Source organism: Phyllostomus hastatus, unplaced genomic scaffold (assembly GCF_019186645.2).
Source record: "Phyllostomus hastatus isolate PE091 unplaced genomic scaffold, TTU_PhHast_1.1 phas_scaffold_93, whole genome shotgun sequence".
NCBI lineage: Eukaryota > Metazoa > Chordata > Mammalia > Chiroptera > Phyllostomidae > Phyllostomus > Phyllostomus hastatus.
Genome location: NW_025334042.1, coordinates 41,330,701 through 41,353,107, shown reverse-complemented (window position 1 = coordinate 41,353,107; position 22,407 = coordinate 41,330,701). Strand labels below are relative to the sequence as shown.

Here is a 22,407-nt window from a genome sequence, read left to right as displayed (position 1 = left end):
CTCAGTCAGGCAAGATAATTACTCTCTATGGACCTTAGCCTCCTTATCTACAAAGTGAGTGCAGAGGATTAGAAGAATCTCAATCCATACAAATTTAACACCTCCTCCCTACTCAAAAACCTTAAATGTGCATACTACTTTCCCTGGCTATTGAACAAATCACATCTTCTCAGCTAGGTATTTAAGACTTCTACAATCTATCACAAATCTGTCTTCACAAACCTTTTTCCTTTCACTATTCCTGCCATAAACCCTCCAACCTTGTCAGATATTTTTAGGGCACCATCACCTGAATAACTCTTGCTATTCCTGTTACAGAGTCTGTGCTTATAAGTTTCATCTCTGGAAATTTCCTACCACTTACTTTTCCAACTCATACCCATCCATGTCTCACTTATATCTTAGGATTTAATTCACAACCAACCTTTCTGCAATTATTCTGAACAACAGTAATTTCCTCCTAATCAATTTCCTGTGCCAAAAATTTGTGTGCCATTATTTGTTCCTCATAATGCAAGGCCTTGTGTATTTAAGCATATCTTATTTCCCCCAGTTGAGTTGTATGTGCCTCTAAGACTAGGAATTCTTGTACTTCAATGGCTTTCTGACAGTGACTAATAAAATAGAATACCTATGGTCAACAATTAAGATTTATGGAAATTTGTATGTTAACTAATCATGGAAGGTGCATGAATACATAGAGTATTTATAGAACCTTCAGGAGTACATCGCAAAAAACAAAATGACATACACTGAGAAAGCTGGGAGAAATGTGATCCTATCAAACTGTCTTTGTCACTAACAGAAACTAATTCGTCTTTTTTTTCAAATTTTCAAATTTGAAAAAGCACTCTACATTTTTTATTCAAAAACATGTTCAAATGAATAAACACATGAAAAGGAGAAATATTAAAGAGTCATTGATTTAATCCAAGAAGTTATAATTATGCATTTGAAATTCTTTCACTTTTGCTTAAAGTATCTTTTTAAATGTCTCCACACTTAGAAATTAAACATCTGGAGATATTTTGACTATATTTTTGGACTTAGAATTTATGTCTAAAGACATTCTTCTACTAGCTGTATTTATCAGCTTTATAAAGGTTCACATTCTAGTCACTTTAAATAGACATCTTAAAATTATCTTGCTTATTCATTTTTACATTTGTTTAGCATGTGTCTCTCCCCACTATAATATAAACTCTATGTCCACAAGCATTTTGGCCATCATGACCACCGCTGTCTTTGGTCACCACTGCATTATCAGGGTCTGTGTAGTTACTTAGTGCCTATCTTTTGAACAAGTAAACAAAATACTTGCATAAACCAGAGCAAGTCACTTTTTCTCTCTTGGCCTCAACCATTGCATCTGAAAATAGAACAGTTTATTCCAGTATGTTTTCCACACGTGTTCCTTCAAATCACAAAGTGCCTTGGCGCTATCGTGAAATGTGAAACACCAAACCAGCAGCGCTCTAAGCTGCTTATCTCACTGTCGTGGGCAAATCTTTTTTCTTTTTCTTTGTTTGAGATCTGTTTTGCTGATGGGGATGGGAAAAAAGAAGATGGCTCTAAAGAAGATTTTATTTTAAAATATATATCCTTTTATAATTAAAAAGATAATTCTAAGTAAGTTTATTTTCATAACTATTTCTATAGTCCAGCTCCCACTTTAAAGTTTATATTTCAAGGGTATTTTTATTGGGCAAATACTAAAAGAATCATTGTTCAGTCCATTATTGTGCAAACTTTAACCTAGAAGTTATAACACATTTCTTATGAAAAGGCAAAGTGCCCTTGTATATCTAGGCCAGTCTGGCCACTTATACTGTATTGAAGCTTCCAATGTCAATTTCCATCTTATGTTCATGAATGCTACTTCTTTGTCTGCTCATCCAATTCAGGTAAAGCATTGAACACAGCAAGCCCAGCTATGTGGGTCAGTAGAAATAATATATCTAATGCAACTATTCAGTATACATTGTGAAACCAAGGAAAATAATCAGATATAATATTGGGTTTTATCAGTAATAATAATGACGACTTTATAGTACCTGCTCAGTCAATTACATTATTGTTCTTACGTTGGTGCCTTGACTTCAATTATTGCTCTTGGTATGACTGTATATTTGTTGTGTTTTTTAAAGTAGTGGTTGTTTTGCCAATGCTTTTGATAATGACATAAAACAAAGTTACTAAATTTGAACATCCTTAAAACCAGACTTGTCTTAAATAGTGAAGAAAGTTTCATCATTCTTATTATTTCTACTTAACTGAGCATGCTACCTAAATAACATTTAAATAATAAATGTCTTTAATTTGACAGTTATTCTGATGGAGACAAGTTTAAGTTTTCTAAAAAGTCATGTTTAGAAAAAACAATTTTGTAAAATGATCCACTCTGTAACCAGAAGTATTTATGACATCTAGAAAAATATGAGCTAGAACTTAAGTTGCACATTTCTAGGAATAGTAAGGACAAATACTATTATTATTTGGAAGATATTAATGTCATACTTTCACTAGGTGCATTCCTAAATTATGTCGTTTAATTCTCAGCACAATTATTAGACACTATTGAGGCTCAGAGAAGTTAAGGTAGAGGTCAGAAGTCACAAGCAATTAAATGGCTCAACCACATTACAAATTCAGATATAACTGACTCCTTTACCTGTGTTTTGGCTATATTTCAAGGCCTTCAAACTGAAATTACAGCTCTTAATTGATTACCACTGATATTACCGATCCAAGAGAGAAATAAGACCACAAATGAAGTGTCCTGAAGCACCAGTTATCACTGAGAAACAATAGACTTGCTCTTGATGGATTCTTGGTATATTTACACTTTCCCAGAATTCTTGGGAAAGGGAACAAGCAAAATCCCACAACTTATTCTCTTATCACCCCATTTTCCCCATTTGTGGGAATAAAAGTTACTAGGCTATAGTCAAAAAAGGCATTAAAATAAATCAGTTATTTTGTTTTGTTGCTAATAATAATTAAGGGGAACAGGAAAAATTAAACAGTACATAAAGCTAAGAAAATAAGGAATTAAGCATTATTGAATTTGTGTAACATAAACACTAATGTAGAGGGAAAATCTTCCCTATTTTATAGTAACTCATTTACTCAACAAATATTGACTGCCTCCTTTGTCAGAATCAAGAACCGTTAAATCACAAGAGAGGGAAGTCATAAGTCTGCCCCTACAGAATTTAAAGTCTAGCAAAAAATGAAACAAGTTTTTGAAACACAGTAAAATAATGTTATTAAGAATAATGACTACAGTGAAGTACTTAACCCTTACTGAAGGGATGCTGCACACCTGCCCAAGACGGGACAAATCTAAGAAAGACTTTTTAGAATATGTGTTAAGTTGCCCATTAAAGGATAAACAAGTGCTGTTATAATGAAATATCATTTTAGACACAAGGAATGAGGCTGTTCAAGAGTATTGTAGCCTGATAAAACAGAGAAGGTTCAAGGTACTGTGAGTCTGGGATGTGTCTGAAATGGAAGTACATTTACATTCTCATGTTTGGAATGGAAGGACATGAATGTGAACATGAGACAAGGCTTCGGGATGTGGGGAAGCTAAATTATGAAGTGCCCTCTATGTTACACTAAGGTTTTCATGTTTTATCTTAAAGGTTACATGAATTTTAATCATTAGAACTGAGCTTCATTAGACTAAGTAAAGAGGACATACTTGGACATAGAAGAAAATGCAGGTGGTGACAAAAATCAATGCCAGCTGATTTCAGTAATACCTTCAGGAAATTAAGGAGGCCTCAATTAAATCCTGTTAGTGGGAGCAGAAAGAAGAATTTAGATGTGAAAACTATTTGGGTGGTAAGCACAATAGGACATGGTAACAAATTTGATATTGGAGATGAAGTAAGAGAGTAATCACAGATGGCTGCCTCCTTTTTAGTTCTGGTATTGGAAAGCTGGTTATTCTATTATGGGGTATTTCAGGTAAAGAAGCAGATATTGGGGAAATTGTGGTGAAATTAGCCCTGTTAAGTTCAAAATGCCTCAGGAAAATTCAAGAGTGATATCTTGTAGGCAGATGAACATGTAGAGTTGTAGTTTGGAAATTCTGTTAGTCCCCCAGGGCTGCCATAACAGAGTACCACTGAGTGGGTGGCTAAAACTATAAAATTTTCTACCAGTTTCTACTGGTATTTTCTACCAGTTCAGGAGGCTGGAAGTCAAGGTCAGTGTGCTGGAAGGGCTGGCTTCTCGTAAAGCTCCTCTTCCTGGATTACACACAGCCTGCCATCTTGCTGGGTCCTCACATTGTCTTTTCTCTGTGCACAGGCTCCCATGGTTTCTCTTGTTCATTTAATTACCCCTTAAAGACTTGTCTCCAAATATAGCCACATTGGGGGTTAGGGTTTCAACATACAATTCAGTCCATAATAGAAACAAGTCTTGGTGACAGGGCAGACATAATTTTCATGTATTTACAAATAGAAAAGACTAAACTTGAAACTGTTAAATTACTTGTGCTGTCATACAGAGAGTATTAGAAATAAAATATTACTGGTACTCTCTCTACATTCATATGATATAGTAGCAGACAGGACAATTATCTCTGCATGGTAAATACAACCTCAACAACAACAATGCATAATCCAACAGAAATGAATCTGGCAGTTTGGGGAGGCCTCATAGAACACTGCTAAGTCCATACGGAATTTCCAGAAGGAATGGGCTTTAACAGTGTTAACTGCCTTCAGAGGACATGTTATTGCATGACAGTAAGCAAGAATGTCCCAGAAATTTTCTCAGGACATCAAACACCAAATCTTATGGAAAATATCCCAAGGAACCTGTAATACCCTCACAGAAGAAACCTTGCTGTTTGTGACTCTGAAGAATGAAGGGTGAGACATCCATGCCAGCTATGATTTGAAACTGTGGTGCCAAGGAAATCAGGTATTTCAAAGCCAGCTTTGCCTTATGCCTATTAACCTGCCTCTCTGGCTGTGTTCAAACACATGAATTGTTCCCTGCACGATGTGATGATTATTCAGCTTTCCCCAGAGGGCTGTGCAAGAACAAAAGGCTGAGGGGTAAGGACTATTTTTATTATTAGGTTGCTATTCTTATGAAACATTCATATAGCAAAGGAATTGCCTTGTGTTAAATTATTTTGTTAAGGAAACTTTATGAAAAAGATGCTTACACCACCTTTAAAGAAACTATACATGTGTTCAGGAAAAAAAAAAAGGAAAAAAAGGGCTGAGCTAGAAAATTCAGTTCAGAACCATACTTTCAGAGTAAGTAAGGGAAAATATAGACATTTATTGAACTAATTTAAAATTCCACGAGTATAGATTTGAGCATTAATTATATGTCAAGCAGAATTTATTGGATTATGGCTCATTTGCGAATGGTAGTGACTCTCCATTTCTCTTTGCCACAACCTGAAATTATTTGGAACCACAGGCTCAATTAAGATGGGTAGTTCCAGATACATCTGTTGTCTGTGTGCAGTTCAGCAAAATTCTCAGGCTCCTGAATACAGTCAGGATACTAGTTTCTATAGCAGACCATTCTGTGTGGTGTGGGCCCAGCTCCCACTCGGAGATGCACAGGACCCATGCCCTGGATAGGTTCTCTCGTGGGGAATCAGGCCTGCAATGTGCCTAGGCCGCTTTGAGTCTTGCTCTTGCTAAAAACTCCCTCACCCTGAATTGAGGACATTTATTGCAAAGTAACTTCCTAAAATCCATGCTAAACCTTCCAAGGATGAGTGTAACCAGTTCAGCCACTTTTGCCTTTTCATTTGCAAATATCCCTCTTCTGTGATGTGATTAGCGGCATTGGCTCCTTTGTTTTCTGTAAAAGGTAACCACCTAAAGTGAACCTGTGCATAGTAAATGAGGACCATCATGTAATGTTCCAAGAAACCCAATAAAGGCCAGTCACAGCAAGGCCCAAGGATTTTGCTCCCCCTGAGAGAAAAGCCATGCTGTCCCTTTTCCTCCATCAGACTCGGTAGTCCATGTGAATGTCTCATTTCAACCATAATGACACAGACACTGTGGGCCACTGTCTGCATCAAGTTTCACTTCAGGGTGTTCTCCCTCCGCTTTCCCAGTCCCACCCAGAACCAGCACCTATTTGAATAAGTCATAGAAGGCCAGACTCTTCAAAATTGTGAGGGCCTCACTTTTCTCAAATGAGGAAAGATAAAGAAAAAGTAACTCAAGTATATGATTTGCATCATCAAAGCAGATTTCACATATTTTATTCTTTTTGTAAGTGAAGTAAGGGAGGGACAAGTATTCCTGCTTATAAATATTCCACAAAAGAATATATTTAGGTTAACAAGCTGTTCTTTAAAAGTTCAAAAACATTAAAAGAAGAAAGAAAATACTATTGGCATGTTTTGGTGGGGACTATTCAAAGAGTTGATAAGGAGTGGGACCAAATCAAATTAGGAACTTTGACAAGAAAGAAGGCAATCTGGAGAGCATGAGATTTCTAAGGTTAGGAAACAGGAAGCAAGAGAAAGAGCTTAAAGAAAATCACAGGAAGAAAGAGGCACAAAGGTTTCCTAGATTGCATATTTGTCTCAAGATGAGTCATCAGCTGGTACCTGTGTTGGGATATCAGGAGGTGATACAGCAGGATGGGAAAGGCCAAGGGCTTTGGAGACAGAAAACTTATATGGACCCCTCATCCACTGTTTGGGTGACTTTGAGCAAGTCGCTCAATCTTTATAAACCTTAATATTCTCATCTGTAAAATGGAAATAATCATATTACCTGGAGCAAATGTGAGGATTACCTAACACAGTTATGTAACATGCCTTTAAAATGCCTGCATAGAGAAATGCTTGCTAAATTAATTATTAAAATTACAGAATACTAGAGTTGGAAGGTAGTTTACCAAACTGCACAAACTCCAACATTTTACAGACTAGGAATGTGAATAGCTAAAGCATTAAATTCCATGCCAGAGGTGATACAAGTAGACAATTGTCATCTAAATTAGATTTTAATGGTTTTTAGGACAGTGTTAATAAGCCTGAGCTGTAAAAAAAAATAATAATAACATGCACTGTGTGCCTTAACCAATAGGAATTTATTTCTTGCAGCTCTGGAGGCTGGAAAGTCCAAGATCAAGGAACTGTCAATTCCATTGCCCCCAGAGGGCCCTCTCTCTGGCTTGTAGACAGGCGCTGGCTGCCTTCTCACTGTGTCCTCACAAGGCCCGAGAGAGCAGAGAGCTCCAGTCTCTTGGCATTAATCCCATTATAGGGCCCCCACTCTGATGACCTCGACTAAATTTAATCACATCCCAAAGGTCCCACCTCCAAATATCATTATTTTGAGGTAAGGACTTAACATATACATTTTGGGAGGACACAAACATTCAGCCCATGATGGACATATGATGCCATGAGAAGAGCCTGGAGCAGAGGTTAAGAACTCTGGGTTCTAATCATAGGACCTTAAGCAAGTCCCTTGGTCTTTCAGTTTGTCACCTAATAAATGTGGGAGAGAGTGTCTCATGTTGTTCTGTTCCATGCTCATGTAACATTATTTTCTCAGAACATGAGTGTAATTTACAGTGAAGAACATGTTTGGTTGGAGTAAGAAAGACAGGGACTAATGCGGAGCCCCTGACACAAAATGGGAGAGAGCTGAGCTCAGTGGGGTTTTTAGTGAAGGAAGAACAGGAGAAGAGGGATTCCTAGGGATCAGGGAAAGGAGAAAACAAGAATGTGAGAAAAGGGGGATGCAATACAGGAGGGCCTCGCAGACCTCCATCTCTTCTGAAGTGGACACAAGGCTAAGAGCCCACCTGTTTCGTTTGGTTTTGCCTCAGGTTTGGTGAGCATATACAGGACGTAATAGTGGGCTGAGAGGGGTCACTAACAACTATTCACAGTTTGGTGTGAAACTGAGGAAAATAATTTGAATAACCCATAAAGCCATGAGTATATTTTGGAATGAAAAAGATGATGGAATTCCTATTCTTAAATCATATTATTCACTATATTTAACATGTGAACATATGAAAACATGTGAGTGGACTGGAAGGAGTTTTGTTTATCTGCCTGTGGCTCTCGGGCTGACCATGCCCTTCAGCAGGATTTCAGTGGAAAGCCCTCTGAGTGATTATTATAGCCTCAGGAATCTATTCAGGGGAACTAAAGTTTACTTTATTTTTCTTTTCTTTCATTCATAGCTGCCAGCTAATTCTAAGACCATGTCATTGTTGTATACCAGTAATCCCAATTACAAGTGTTTCACAAACTGGGTACTGTCTATGGCTAATGTTCCTCTGGAAAAATAACATTGAAACATACAGTAAATATGTGACTAGTCATATCTGTTAGAGATTTTATTTAAGTATATATTAAAAACATTGCAGTAGGTCGATTATATGGTCTGCTCTTTCACTCCTCTTCTCTTCTCTTTTGTCTAGTTCCAATTTCCTTTGACTTTGGAACAGGGAGAAAAAGATAAATGACCCTCACATTTGATTGGCAAGTGATTGCAATTCTCTGTCCCTGGTCTCTGATTTTCCAACTAGGACCATGGTGGGTTCACTGTCAAAGCTGGTGACATCACATGGGCATCTTCTGACTTTGACTCAACTGCTTCCTACACAAGGGGTGGGTCATACATAATGGCCACCTGTGTGTTTATTTGAACCTTGAGAAACTCACGCATCCTTGTTTTGCCAGACAGTTGGGGTACAGGAATATAGGCTGCTTTTTTGCTATCTCTTCTCTTTACCCTGCTTTTGCACCATCTGCCTGTTTACACGAGCCCAGGTAAATCAACAAATCCTCTTTCAGAGTAGAAATCTAACCTGGGAATGAGGCAACCATCTCCCATCTGGCACACACTCAAATAAATGGCTCTCTTTGAGTTTCCTTCCTCACTGAACTTTACAAGGAGAAGTGGGCAGCTAAGGAAACATTCTATTCCCCTCACTGATGACTCATGACTCGAACACCCGTTTCCTTAAACCCCACCTGCAAATACACACTAAGGTTCATAGGAGAGATAATGCTTGGTGTACCATGGCCTGTTAGGACATCTCCCAACAAGCCCTGAAGAGTCATCTGAACTCCATTATTTCTTAAAATATAGGATACCTGTTGTCTCTTTACTTGAATCTTGAGTGTTGGTATATAACTCCAGGGTAAAAAGGGAAGTTCCACTCTATGTACTACTATGGATGCTTCCTCATCTGAAGCCATTGGTTGGTCCCCTCCTATTCAGCCACTGCAGCCTTCTAGTTGTTGCCATTAGAACAGAGCTCTTATTTCCCAGAGCAGCTGCATGTACTGCCTCCATCACTGCCCTTAGCCATCAGGATTTTGTCTAGTGCTTTGTTATGAAAGCCCTAAAATATCCTTATCATTGCCCTATTGTGCTCATTAGTACAACAGTTTTACTCACAAAGAATCTCTATTAGATACTCAAACACTTGGCTGAACAAGGCAACAGATGGTACATAGGCCTATTCACACTTCTAAATGAGTCAAAAAATATGTTAATAGTAATAAAATAACAATAATATTTCAGCAATATAACAGAATATGTAACTCCAATTGACCCAGATCAAATCATTTTTGAAATGCCCTTTGGGACTTTTATGGTCCATAATAGAAAACCATTTTTATTACTTTTATAGTTCTTTGATCTGGAATAGCATACTCAGATTGATCACTCATCTAATTCACCAGACTTACATCCAGATGACTTTCCTTTATTTTCAGCAACTAGGTTTGCCTAAAAATATCCTCAGAAATAACATTGGGGATGTTCTAAAAAATATGCCCCATATTCTAAAGTCAATACAAAGAAAAGGAAAGAAAGAATATGAAACTTGAAATTTATATTAGTTTTTCACAGAGTAACAAACAACCTCAAAGTTTCAGTGGCGTACAACAACAACAGTTCCATTTTTGCTGGTGCAGCACATGGGCTGAAGGCTTGGCTTGGCTCCACTGGACTCCACACAGCAGCACTCGGCTCTGCTCCACCTTGTCTTTGCATTCCTGGACCGAGGGAACAGCCCCCAGCTGGAGCATGCTGTTCTCATGGCAGAAAGCAGAAGTACAAGAGGTCAAGCCAATCCATGACAGCATGTTCAAATCATCTGCACAGACACAGTCATGCATTTCATCAAGTCATATCCTATTGGCCAAAGAAAATCACATGGCCAACCCTAATGAAAGATGGAGAAGTGGGCTCTGTTTATGGGAAGGCACTGGAAGTCACCTAGCAAAGAATGTGGATGTGTGATCTTTTTCAGAGAAGAGAGCATCGAGTTGGGAATAATAATATAATTTAAAACAGTGTGAGCACAATGGAAACATCATAAATATGAATATAATATAACATTCTAGGAGACGACCTCAAAGATGAGAATAGATACATCGTAGCAGATAAATATTAGGTATATAAATTGTAATATGGGGATAAAATTATGTCTGTTACATACCTTATGGACTCCTCTCATATATTTGTTTTGTACAAATGTGTACAATCTCTACAGTATGAATTTCTGAATATGTTCTTAATTTATTCCCTTCTAATAGTTTTATAGTTAAAGTCATTACAAAATGGTTTGTTGGCCCTGGCTGGCGTAGCTCAGTGGATTGAGTGCGGGCTGGGAACCAAAGTGTCCCAGGTTCGATTCCCAGCCAGGGTACATTCCTGGGTTGCAGGCCATAACCCCCAGCAACCACACATTGATGTTTCTCTCTCTCTCTATTTCCCTCCCTTCCCTCTCTAAAAAAAAAATAATAATAAAATAAATAAATAAATAAATCTTTAAAAAAATGGTTTGTTGACAAATACATGTTGCAAAATAATTATTGATTGTGTTGTCAGCAGAAATCAGACTCTTCCACAGGATCAAAAGAAAAGCATTCCAAGGACCCACACGTGGGAGATTGCGGTGTGGCAAGGTTTATTCAGGCAGAAATCTGCTCCTGGGTTTCCATTGTAGACTGCCCCTGTGTCTCATCTCCCTCATCCCACCATGGAAAATGTTCAGCTGTGTCTTCAGCAAGGCAAAAACAGAAGTCAGTGTCCAAAATATCTGATCCATATTAAAGCTTAGTTCTTTAGAGTCCACACATCTGCTGCGGGCCCCAGTAGCTGCTAGACTTGCATGGTTGTGAGCTCATGAGAGCACATCCAGACACACAGGTAATTGCATTACAGGGTGGGCAGTGGGGGGAGAGAGAGAGAGAGAAAGACAGAGAGAGAGAGAGCTCTTCTTTTCTCCCCTGGGTTATATTAGATTTGGTTTGGAATAAACCAGGTGCTTTTTCAAAAGAACGAATCAACTTCCCAAGCTTTTGTGGGCTTTTTGATGGGCCCACCCCCTGGCTAATCCATTGTTCCCCAGGATAGACTGACAAGGCCTCTGTGGCCAAGTGCCTCTCCCTTCCTTCTGCAGCAACCTGGTACAGGAGCAGGGAAGATAGAGGTGTTAATCCCCTTGGAGCACAATACTGTGGTCCTAGAGTATGAAAAGCTGTAGCTTCTTGGTGAAGCAAACAGGCTCATATTCCCCAGTTTATTAAGTTCAATGTCTAATTCCCTTTGCTCCCCTTTTTTATATTAATAACTAGTTAAGTACCTATGGTAACAATTACAAATTACATATCTGCAGCCTTAGCCCATATAATACTTCTTATTTCTATAATGCAAAATTTAACTGACGTTTAGTGCTGTATATCTGAAAGACCAAATCAATATTCTATGAATGAACTAATCATAGGAAACAGTTATCTTTGCAAGGTATATAAAGTGTATCAAGTTTAGGAAAATATTAATCAACTGCAACCACTGAGAAATAAAGTTGTAAAGGCTAAAGAAGTATACACTTTTTATCTCTTTATACACTACTGAAGTCTTAAAATTAATAATTCCATATCAAGTACTGGATTTCAGCCTTTCTCTGTCTCAGGGTTACAAATACACTTGAAGAAGCCACATTTTAGAATCTACCTGTGTTTAAAAACTGTTCTACCAGCTACACACACTGCCCCACATAAAGTAGCAAAAACACAAGTAGTGGGAAGGAGAGATCCTGGAGTGACCTGAAATTACTCATCTTTTTGTGCAGTTCACTTTTCTTCTGCTCCTGGATGATGTTATCCCTCTTCAGTCACGGGAAATATACAAGTAGGTAAAAATGTAAGACAGTCCCTAAGATGTGGGATATTGTGCTGCTGAGAACTAGAAATAAGGCCTTCACCAAAGGGAGTTATGGGGCAAGGAGGGCTGAGACAGTACGATTGCTCTGCTCTGTCCTATGGGCAGACTGATGAAATGAGAATTACCTGTACTTTTTCTGGAGCTGTAGCAAGTCTCTCGCCATGGGACCAGAAGCAAGGAAGAAATGGAGAAAAGCTCAAATTTCCAAGAAAAATCTCCCATTTCATGCTAGCTGAGGCTTGTGACTCTCAGGTCTCCCTGAGTCCACCACAATATCCTTAATTTAGGCAAATCCCTTCATGATATCCTGTAACAAATGTGCTCCATCACATTTCCTTCTCTTTCTGCTTACTGCCCCTCATGCTTAACACTGTCAAAACCTTTAATCAGCTAGGTTTTATACCTTTACCCTCATTTTAATGTTATCATTATATAGTCCATGTGACATGCACAAAATAATACCAAATCAAATCATCCCTGGGTCTTGCAGACAGTAGTAAGATAAATAGATCGCTGGCCTGTAGAGATTTACTTCACAATTTGTAAACAGTAACATTGCCTGCATCTTAAAAGGCCAATTATTCAACACCAAATCTTACTCGATACTTCTCAGTCCCTTGACCTTAATTTTAAAAAGAATTTACTTAGTATAAGCAATACTGTTTCTCCCAGGTGACAAAATATTTTGACAAGGATATTTGTAATGATCAGGGAGAGTGGCCAGCTGTTTCCTGCAGTCTTATAGCAGAGGCAGTGGGTAAAAACTATGCCATGAGGTGTTCATCACTTCCTATTGTGATGGTAACTGATACGGAACTGAATGACCATCCACCCCAAACTGTCAACTTTCTCTGAAGCTGTTTAAAGTTAAAGGACTTGTTAATTTCTCCTGCCCATAAAAGTGACTGTGCCTCTCATATCAGATTCACAGCTCTATCATTTCAATTCCACAATTTGTAAGAGCAAGACGCTTCATGAAGGTGAGTAAAAAGCCACAGAGCTTGAGCCAGATCTCACCACGGGAACATGTCATCTTGCAGGGATGCGGGGTTTGAATGAGGCATATTCTACTAGAAAAATAATTACAATGGGATACACTCGGGGTTTTTTTCACTTTTCCACTTTTTTAGAACACAGTCCCATATTCTCCCTGCAAACCTCCATGCTCTGCTTTATTGTGAGCAAGGAATCACACTGGATTTTTCTTCCTTGAATTAGCTGCTCATGAAGGAAGCAAATACATTTCTAATACAATAAGATGTATTAGCAATATAAATTATATAATTCTGACATTTCCTATGACCCTGACCTAAATATGTATCTTTTCTTTAATGATTTTAGTAAAAACGTTAACTTCATTGTAAAATAACTTTTTTAGCATCTATATAGCAGTTAGGTGGTGATGCAGTTATGTATATATTTACTAGAACAGGTTAAAAATATCTTAAAAAACAAGTAACTCAATATTCAAAGTGTATAAAAATTCTGGCAACAATTGATAAGAGATATAGAAATACTCTAACAATCAACTCCTTCTCTCACTGAAACTCAAGTAGACTGTAAAATGGTATACTATGAAAGCCCTCAAAGTACTATGAAAATCTGAGAGGTATGCAATTCTGCATAAAACGTTTGAGGTTTTACTTGTTCATGCTTGCATTTGCAGCTTTCCAATCCATGCTCAAACAACACTGAGTTTCTTAGAGCTTCCAAATAATGACATGATTCACTTATTATATGAGTGACGTTTCAAAATTTCACCAAAGGGGTGGGCAGGTTAGCTTTGTATTGTTTACTATCATTCTTAGATTAAAAATACATCGATAGTCCCTTGAATTTTTTCTTTAATGTTTTCCAGAATTAAATAAGAACTATTATTCCATTCAAAGTTTGTATTTCTTTTGTGAAAATAAAAGAGGTGCTAGAAGATAAGTTGGCTTCATAACAATGACAAGAAAGCAAATCTTACCCCCCCCTAAAATGCAGACTCATTCAATTAATTTTTTCAACTTAAATATGCAGGAACAGAAAACACAGAACAAAAAAAAAGTGTGTATATTTTAGAGCCTGTAATATAGCATTTGTTGGACAGAGTTACAAAATTAAAAATGCAGAACGAAGCTCATCTACGTATTCTTTGGCTGCTATGCATTTAATCCTTCCTATTTTCATATTTCATTCTCACAATAATTTTCTTGTAGTTCCTTGAATGCTAATATTTTTCAGGGGAGGGAACAACTAGAGACCAGTTAAGATTAAAAGCATCAATCACAGAGAGGTTAGTATTTAAAGGAATTAGTTTTTTAAATTTTATTTTCATGTTTTACAGCATGATAGCAAGTAAGTTTAAGCACATGGGAATTAATTTCACGGCAATAGAAATTGTCACTTGGAAGACAGAGTATTCAAATATTTGCCACTACTCCATTATCTAGTAAACTGTTCTTAAATTTTTTGATATTCTGTGCCTCCCATGTCTGTGACGTGAGCTGAATAACAGGTGGTAACAGAGGCTGGCTTGGGGAGGCTTCAAGATACAGATGAATTAATGTGTTTTGACTGAATAGTTGTGCATTGTGTAGAGCCTTTTCAAATGCATCAGCTCAATCTATGTTCTGTATAGCTCTGTAGAGTCGAAGTTATTGCTTTATTTTGCAGCTTTGTTAAGTAACTGGCCTAAGTCACCTTTATGTTGTAGGGCTGGGACTTGGAGCCAGAAATGAAAGAAAATAAAAACCATGATCTTACCTTTACAATATCTTCCTCTAGGTAATCAAGGGGAGGTGCTGGCAGAAAGAGCAATATAGAGATAAATGACAATATGGAAACTTCAGTTTTTTATTTTAAAATTATTTTTATTTAGTGCCATGTAATGTTTTAAAATGTTTATTGAATTTATTGGAGCGACATTGGTTAATAAAATTATGTAGGTTTCAAATATACAATTCTATAATACATCATCTGTACCTAGCCTTGTGTGCTCACCACCCCAAATCAAAATAACGTAACAAACAAAATAGAAGCAGACTTGCAGACTCAGAGAACAGATGGTCAGCTGTCATGGAGGGAGGGAGGTTCAGGGACTCGGTGAAAAAAGAATTGACCAAAGTGAAGGGATTGACCAAAGAAGAAAAAATTATAGACACAGACAATAGTATGGTGATTACCAGCTGGAAAGGGGGTGGAGGGAGGCAGAAGAGGTTAAATAAGGGGGGTTAATGGTGATGGAAGGGACATTATCTTTTGAAGAGAAGCAGAAAAGCACAGGGGTTGATGATCGAGTCGCAATATATTACACTTATAAATACTATTTCTAAAATTCTAAGTTCATATTTTAATAAGTCAAAATGTGCTGTTAAGATAAGTATTTGTTGTATGATTAAGAAGCCTGTAAGAAGAAAAACTGTGTTGTGAATTGAAATGAGAAAGTGCAGGTCTCTTACTGATTCCTCTCTTTTGTAATCTCATTAGCTATCAGATGGAACCTGATGACTGCCAGCGAACAACATTTCTCCCCTTCTAGGCTCTTAAACTGCCCAAAGGCACCAAATACAGATTAGTCTGCAATGCACTTATTTTTGTTGGCGGAAGAGGTTAAAAAATCAGCTTTATATACAAGAATTCTTTTTCACTCTTTCCTTCAGGCTGCTAAAGGATGCACAGAATGAAGCTTATTTTAAAAGTTGGTATCAGAAGCTGTTGGCTGCTCTCCAATTCTGTGCAGGGAAAGCCTTGAGTGATGAATTTTCCAAGGAGATGAAACTTATCAAAATTCTGGGAGACGTTGGAAAAAAAGTCAAGTTGGCTAGTGACCCTCAAAGACAGGTTTGTTGAGAAATCAATCTTCATGGAGTGAAGTATTTTGTTTTTCATCTCTGGTTCAATTAAGTTTTAATTCCATAGCTTAGAAAGCAAACTCCTTCACTATACTTAGATATGGGGCACAAGTCAATTATTTAATCGGTTTTTTTTTTTCATTTTACTATCCTGAAGTTAATGATAACGTCTATCACCAGGACAGGACTTTTTGATATAAGTAGCCACGTAGCAGACAGTGGTATCTGACAAAAGAGGCCGATGTACCGCAAAGGCAGTTCGATAAAAAAGAGCAAATGAGATAATTTCCTCAAAACAGCAGCACCACTCAGACTTGTAGCAGAAGCACACGAGGGGACTTTTTAGGGGACCCTTGTCCAAGGTACAAAATCTAGGTGTAGATTTTTCTAACATTGCACTAATCAAGGTCACATTTTTTAAAGACTTTTGCCAAAACAAATAAAATTAATTAAATACGAAAGTAACAGTGGTGTGGAATGGGATATTTTTTAAAAAAAGATTCAGGATAGTCAAAGTGTAGTGTGCTTCTCTGATCACTGATTATAATAATAATGGACTTAGCTATTCTTCTTCTGGATTTAATGAAAAAACACTTGCTCTTTTTAATGATCTGCATCACTAGTTCCCTCCAGTGATATAGACCATTCAGTAGGTTCTCTTAAGTTCAACATTTTAGATGCAGGGAGATAGTGGACATCCATTCATTGAAAGGACATCATTCAATAATAATTAAGTACTTACTGCAGATGAGGAGTTATGGGTAGAAAAATGACTAAAACATGAATCTTGTCCTCAAGGAAGCTCATAGTTTCACTCCACCCACTGTTTAAAATCAACAAGAGTTTTCAACAAAATGATATGAAAATAGAAATAGGTAAAGTGTCCCAGAATCCTTTCCCAGCCCAAGATTTTTGCTGCTATAATTCACCTCATTCAGTAGAAATAACAGAGGCTATGCAACTTTATCTACTTAGAAGATATAAATTATTTTTAGATGGGAGACATATATACTCTGGTTACACTGAGAAGCCTTAAGGCACATAACATGAGGGGCAATGAAGAAAAAAAAAAAAGATTCACCCCCATTACTGCAAACTCATTATTTTCAAGATACACAAAAAGGTGAAGTAAGTAAAATAAATTGGTTTAAACTTTACAAAATTTGTGTATAGTTTGGATCATTATTATGTTTCAAAATTCCTCACATATTTCAGTTATACATGATAGTTAAATACTTCTGGTGCCCTTTGACCATTTGCATCATGTTTCAGAGTGGTATTGACATTATTCTCCCAAAAATATGCATTTATTTTATCATGACTGGCTGACAACACCTCTTTACATGACAATAGGAAGAAAAAAGAAAGAGGTGGGGAAAGCCTTAATAAATTTTCCCAATATAAGTTACTGTTTATTTTTTATTAAAAAATACACACATTAAACCTAACTATATGTAATCAAGAAATTTTAATTAAGTGAAGAGAGAAGAGATTCTCCTCCATGATATTCTTCAGGTAAATCCAGGCATAGATAAGACAAAGGAGAACAAAGGAAGTGCTATAGGGGAATTTTTCCTCATTTCTCCTCCTTGCTCTTCTGCATTCTGGGAGCAATAGATGGTATCCTGTGTCAATGAGCCAGGAGGAAGAGCTAAGACACTCTTGAGAGTTAAGTGATGGTTATTAGTGTGACATCCTCATTTTTAGAATTGGACTTGAAGAGCTTTCAAAAGTGGGCTAAAATGAGCTTTCTTATTTTTGAATTATTATTGCTATTTTGTTTTGAATTATTATTGTTGTCCCCCTCTTTTTGTCAGGGGATGCACAATTCTAAAGGTGTTGTTGGTGGTCTCAGACCTTCCTCAGATATTATGGAAGAGGACTGTGGAAGAAAGTCAAGCATCAGAAATATACTCATTGACATTCAGTAAACTATACATACTGCTGTTTCTGACAGTTAGCAATTGTCTGCAAAATGATGTTTGTTACTATTGCCCACAATATATGTGCACTTTTTCTGAAATGTACTGTTACTATTAAGTATAAATCTTAAGGGTTACAAACTAAGACTTTAGGAAATTATAAAACAATGAATCATGTTAGTAATTATTTAAACATGATTGGAACATGAAACACGGTTGGAAGTTGGTGGGGCCACAGGTCAGGTCCAACCCATCATGTTTTATTTGAACAGAAGAGGGCTTTGCTTTGGTTTTACTTTCAATTGAATTTAAAGTCTTTTAGAAAGGTCATGCACTAATTAATTATCTGTTTTTCCCCACACTCCCTGTTGTCTTTAGCCTGCTGCCTTCTCAAGCGCAGCTACATAACCTACCTGACCTAAAGCGTCCAAGTGTGCAACCCTTGATTTAAAGAGTTTATTTAATCAATGCAAGAAAATTATCACTTGAAGAAATAGTCAAGTTCTTTACAGTTTCTAAAATGCTTTTTCTTATGATTTACCACAGGAGGTACTGAAGAAAGAGATTGGCAAACTAGAAGAATTCTTTCAGTATATACATACCTGTCATCTTCCTCTAAACCCTGCCCTCTGTGTAAAGGGGGTTGATTGTGATGTAAGTCAGTTCATTCAGTAGATAATGGCTATTTTGTTCTGTATTGTTTAGTTCAATGTATGTTTTTGAAATGGGAAAAACTATTTATAAAATCTTATTGCAATTTTTTGAAGAAAAAAGTAACTCAAACCATGTGCTCTGTTTGATGCACTATGGCCAGTTGGGATCACATTAGCCTCATCAGATGATTTGTTGGTGTAGAAACAAACTATACATCAGTTCAGTGGGAAAAAAAGTAAGAATATTTCTCACTGAATTGATTTCATGATTTATTCAAAATGGTTGGTTTGGTGATTCCAAGCAGGCTGAGTTTAATTTCATGCTAATTTCGATTATGTGCATACGCGTGTCTAGTACACTAATATATCATTAGCCACAACATCCCCATTTTGATTCAATTTAAAATTCATTTGTGCTCATGTGTCAGTGTGCTATATAGCTTGTGCACAGTGCACAGTGCACAAACATAGTTTGTGATTTTACTAGTGCCTGGAAAGTCCTTCCTGGTGATGTCACACTCGCAAACCCCTTCTCTTCCTAAGCCTCTTCCAGCCCCTTTTCTTTGACAGAGAGTCGTCCTTTTTCCTCTGTTCTCCATGAGCCTTATTATTCTCCTTCTCAAAAGCCAAGAGTAGAACCACAGATAGAGAGAAGGATTGATAAGTGAAATTTAGAAATGAAGAGGTTAAACTCATGCATGCACAAAAAAAATGTTATTTCACTAAAGTTTAAGGCAATCAAGAAAACAAATCCAATAATTAGGAGAAAAAATAAACCATTATTAGTAAGAACACAAAAAGTTTTGCTAAAAACTTGATACTATCACCTTTATAACTTTGCTGTTACAAAGGCACCCTACAAGCTTTCCTAATATGCTGCATAAACACATTTTGAAAGAAATGGCATCAATTCCATAAATTGAATGTGTATGTCTGTTTGGACTAAATTCCAAATCATTACTAATTTTTTTTAATTGTGTAACTTTTTAATTGTTAGCAGTGAATCTGATTAATGCTGAAGATATATGGAAACAACATCTTAAAGACACAGTATCTCAAAGTAATAAGAACAATATGGATCATTGAGTCCACATATTGGTTTTTTTGTTTCTGCTTTCTTGGTTTGTTGGTGGTGGTTAAGTAGGCAATTTTTTTTCTATTACAATTATGTAAGAGTTTTGTTTTATGCATTTTGGAATGTAGAGTGCTAGCCCTAGTGATTGGCTGCTGTGAGTATCCAGGTGAACTTCCAGACCAGAGGTCACAACCCAGGAGTCACTATCCCTAGTGTTGTGATTGGCACCACACTGTCCTGCAGCAACCTACAGGCATCAGCACTTCCCCTGAGACTGGAAAGTGCCCAAGTCAGGCCACTTTTTGACCCCATTGTCTCTGGCCAGCTGTTCATAGCACAAGACTGCCACACCACACCTGTACAGGACACACGTGGCTGGTGATGCTCTCACCTACAGAACATTTTAGTCTGTCCTCCTGTCTTGCTGAACAATAAGGAGATGTGAAGGGATATGCATCACATCCGAAAATGCAATAAATGTGGCAAAGTTAACTCAGAACCCACATCTCGTTGGCCACCAGAGGACCCATACTGGAAAGAACCTCTATGAGTATAACGACTATGGTAAGACCTTCAAACAGACCTGTCAGCCAATGATTCATTTGAGAATCCACTGAGAGAGAACAAGGCATGCAAGTGCAGAGAATGTGGGAAGACTTGTCATCCCTGCTCCCATCTCATTAAATACCAGAGACTCTGTAATTGAGAGAAACCTCATAAATGTGGCAAATGTGTAAAAGCCTTCGCCCCAAGCCCCCTGCCCACTGACTATCAGTCCATATTGGGGGAAAACCTTCTGAATAGCATGAGTGTGGGAGAACTTCACTCAGTAAAATCTCTTCCAACATCAGGCACTCCACAGGTAAGAAACCTTAGAGCTGGAATGACTGTGGGGAAGCTTTCTCAACCGATGGAAACCTGCTCAACCGTCAGAGAATCCACACTGGGAAGAAGCTTTTGAATTTAATGAACATAGTAAGGCCTTCAGTGAGAATAAGTGTCTTACTTGGCATCAGAGCTTCCATACTGGGGAACAAGCTCACAAATGGAGGCAGTGCAGAAAAGTCTTCCATTAGAACTCTCATATTGTCGACTATGAGCAAGTTTGTAGCAGAGAAAAACGTTTTGAATGCAGTCTGGCAAGGCATTCAGTCTGGGTAAATGTCTTATTTTATGTCACAGACTTCACACAAGCAAAAATCCCTATAAATGTGGAAGATAATGCACTCAAGATTCACACTCCATTCACACTGGTGAGAAATCCTATGAATGTACAAGTAAGGGAAGATCTTTGGTTACAACAGCAACTTGATCATACATCAGAGCCTGATAAATTCATTGACTGTGGGAAAGTCATTAGTGAAAGTTCACAGCTTATCATGCATCAGATAGTTTACACTGTAAAGAAGCCCTAAGAATGCACTTAATGTGGGAAAGCTTACCGTCAGCATTGTATTTTAATCCCCATCAGTGAGCTACACTGGGGAAAAGCACTTGGGTGTGGTTCAGTACATTTCTTCAAGAATGGCTCTCCAAGATGGAGAGCAAAGGTCTTATGTTTGAATTAAGCTCTCCTTGTAGGAATCCTCACCTTTGTCTGTTCTTGCAACTACTAATTAAATTACAAGGGACAATTTCCTATTTCCTTTAGGATGAGTAAGGGATGGACCATGTGGGTGAATGTGAAAAACTTAATGCAATCTTTCTCTACTATTGAGAAAGTAAAAACCACACATTCTTTTTACTAATAGATTTCTTTTCTTTTTAAAAATTATTTTAAATCTATTTGATTAATGTGTATTTTTCAAGATCACAGGTCAAATCTTTGTTTTTCTCTTCTAGTTCTTCTCTGTCACCATTTGCATAAATTCATCCTCCAAGACTCTCATTCACTCTTTTCTATTTCTTGTTTTAGCCCTCCCAATTTACTTTTAATTTCTGCTCAAATTTCTCCTTGTTTGACTTTTTCTACCTACAAAAACTTTTCTTTTACCTGCTTGCTAACTTGTATCTCTCAGAATCTGCAAATCCCTATGTACCACTGAAGGCCTCTTCTTCAAATGCTTCTTCATTCAACTGATAAATGACCTTGTAAATTATTTTCTACTTAATGCATATGAGTGTACATTCATACAAACCTTTTGTAAGCTATTTGAGAGTGAATATGGTGTCTCTTCCTGTTAGCATATAGATAAGGATTTGTGTAGAATAGTTGTTGAATGTATAGCATTTTGGACATGACTGCATGTGAAAACCAAACTATGAAACAATGAAAGCAAAATAACTCTGAGTGATGTAATTAAGACAAGGGGCTAAGCCTTTCCTTTACCCTCCTTTTTGCTCTTTGTCTCTTCCCCAGACTTGGGATGCCTGAAAGGGACCCCCAAGAATAGAACGAGTTGTATTTAAAATCCACTCACCTAGACTCATGACTGGCCTAGTAAAAACTTTCAAATGCAGTATTATGACAGAAGGTCATGTGTTCCCTGATTGACTTATTCTTATAGCAAGAAATCATTACTCACCAAAGGACCTCACCCATTTACTATAAAAGCTCAGATTGATTCAGTAAGCAAGAGTGTCTGTTTGCTGCAGGATTAAGTGAGATTTATGTTGATAGGTTCAGTTAAGAAATAGATCCTTTTCTCTCAGCTTCTACAAATTTCAGACATCTCAGAAATAATGATATTCAAACTGATCCTTCAA

General features: G+C 37.3%; 1 protein-coding gene across 3 annotated transcripts in view; it reads left to right on the top strand.

Annotated features, from left to right (window-relative positions):
• PIK3C2G (phosphatidylinositol-4-phosphate 3-kinase catalytic subunit type 2 gamma) overlaps positions 1 to 22,407 on the top strand; it is a 264,442-nt gene that overhangs the window by 148,213 nt on the left and 93,822 nt on the right. For all 3 annotated transcript variants that reach the window (XM_045830120.1, XM_045830119.1, XM_045830118.1), the window contains 2 exons: positions 15,860 to 16,040; positions 18,520 to 18,627. In XM_045830120.1, coding sequence (XP_045686076.1) covers positions 15,860 to 16,040; positions 18,520 to 18,627 — 289 coding nt within the window. The remainder of the gene's footprint in view (positions 1 to 15,859; positions 16,041 to 18,519; positions 18,628 to 22,407) is intronic.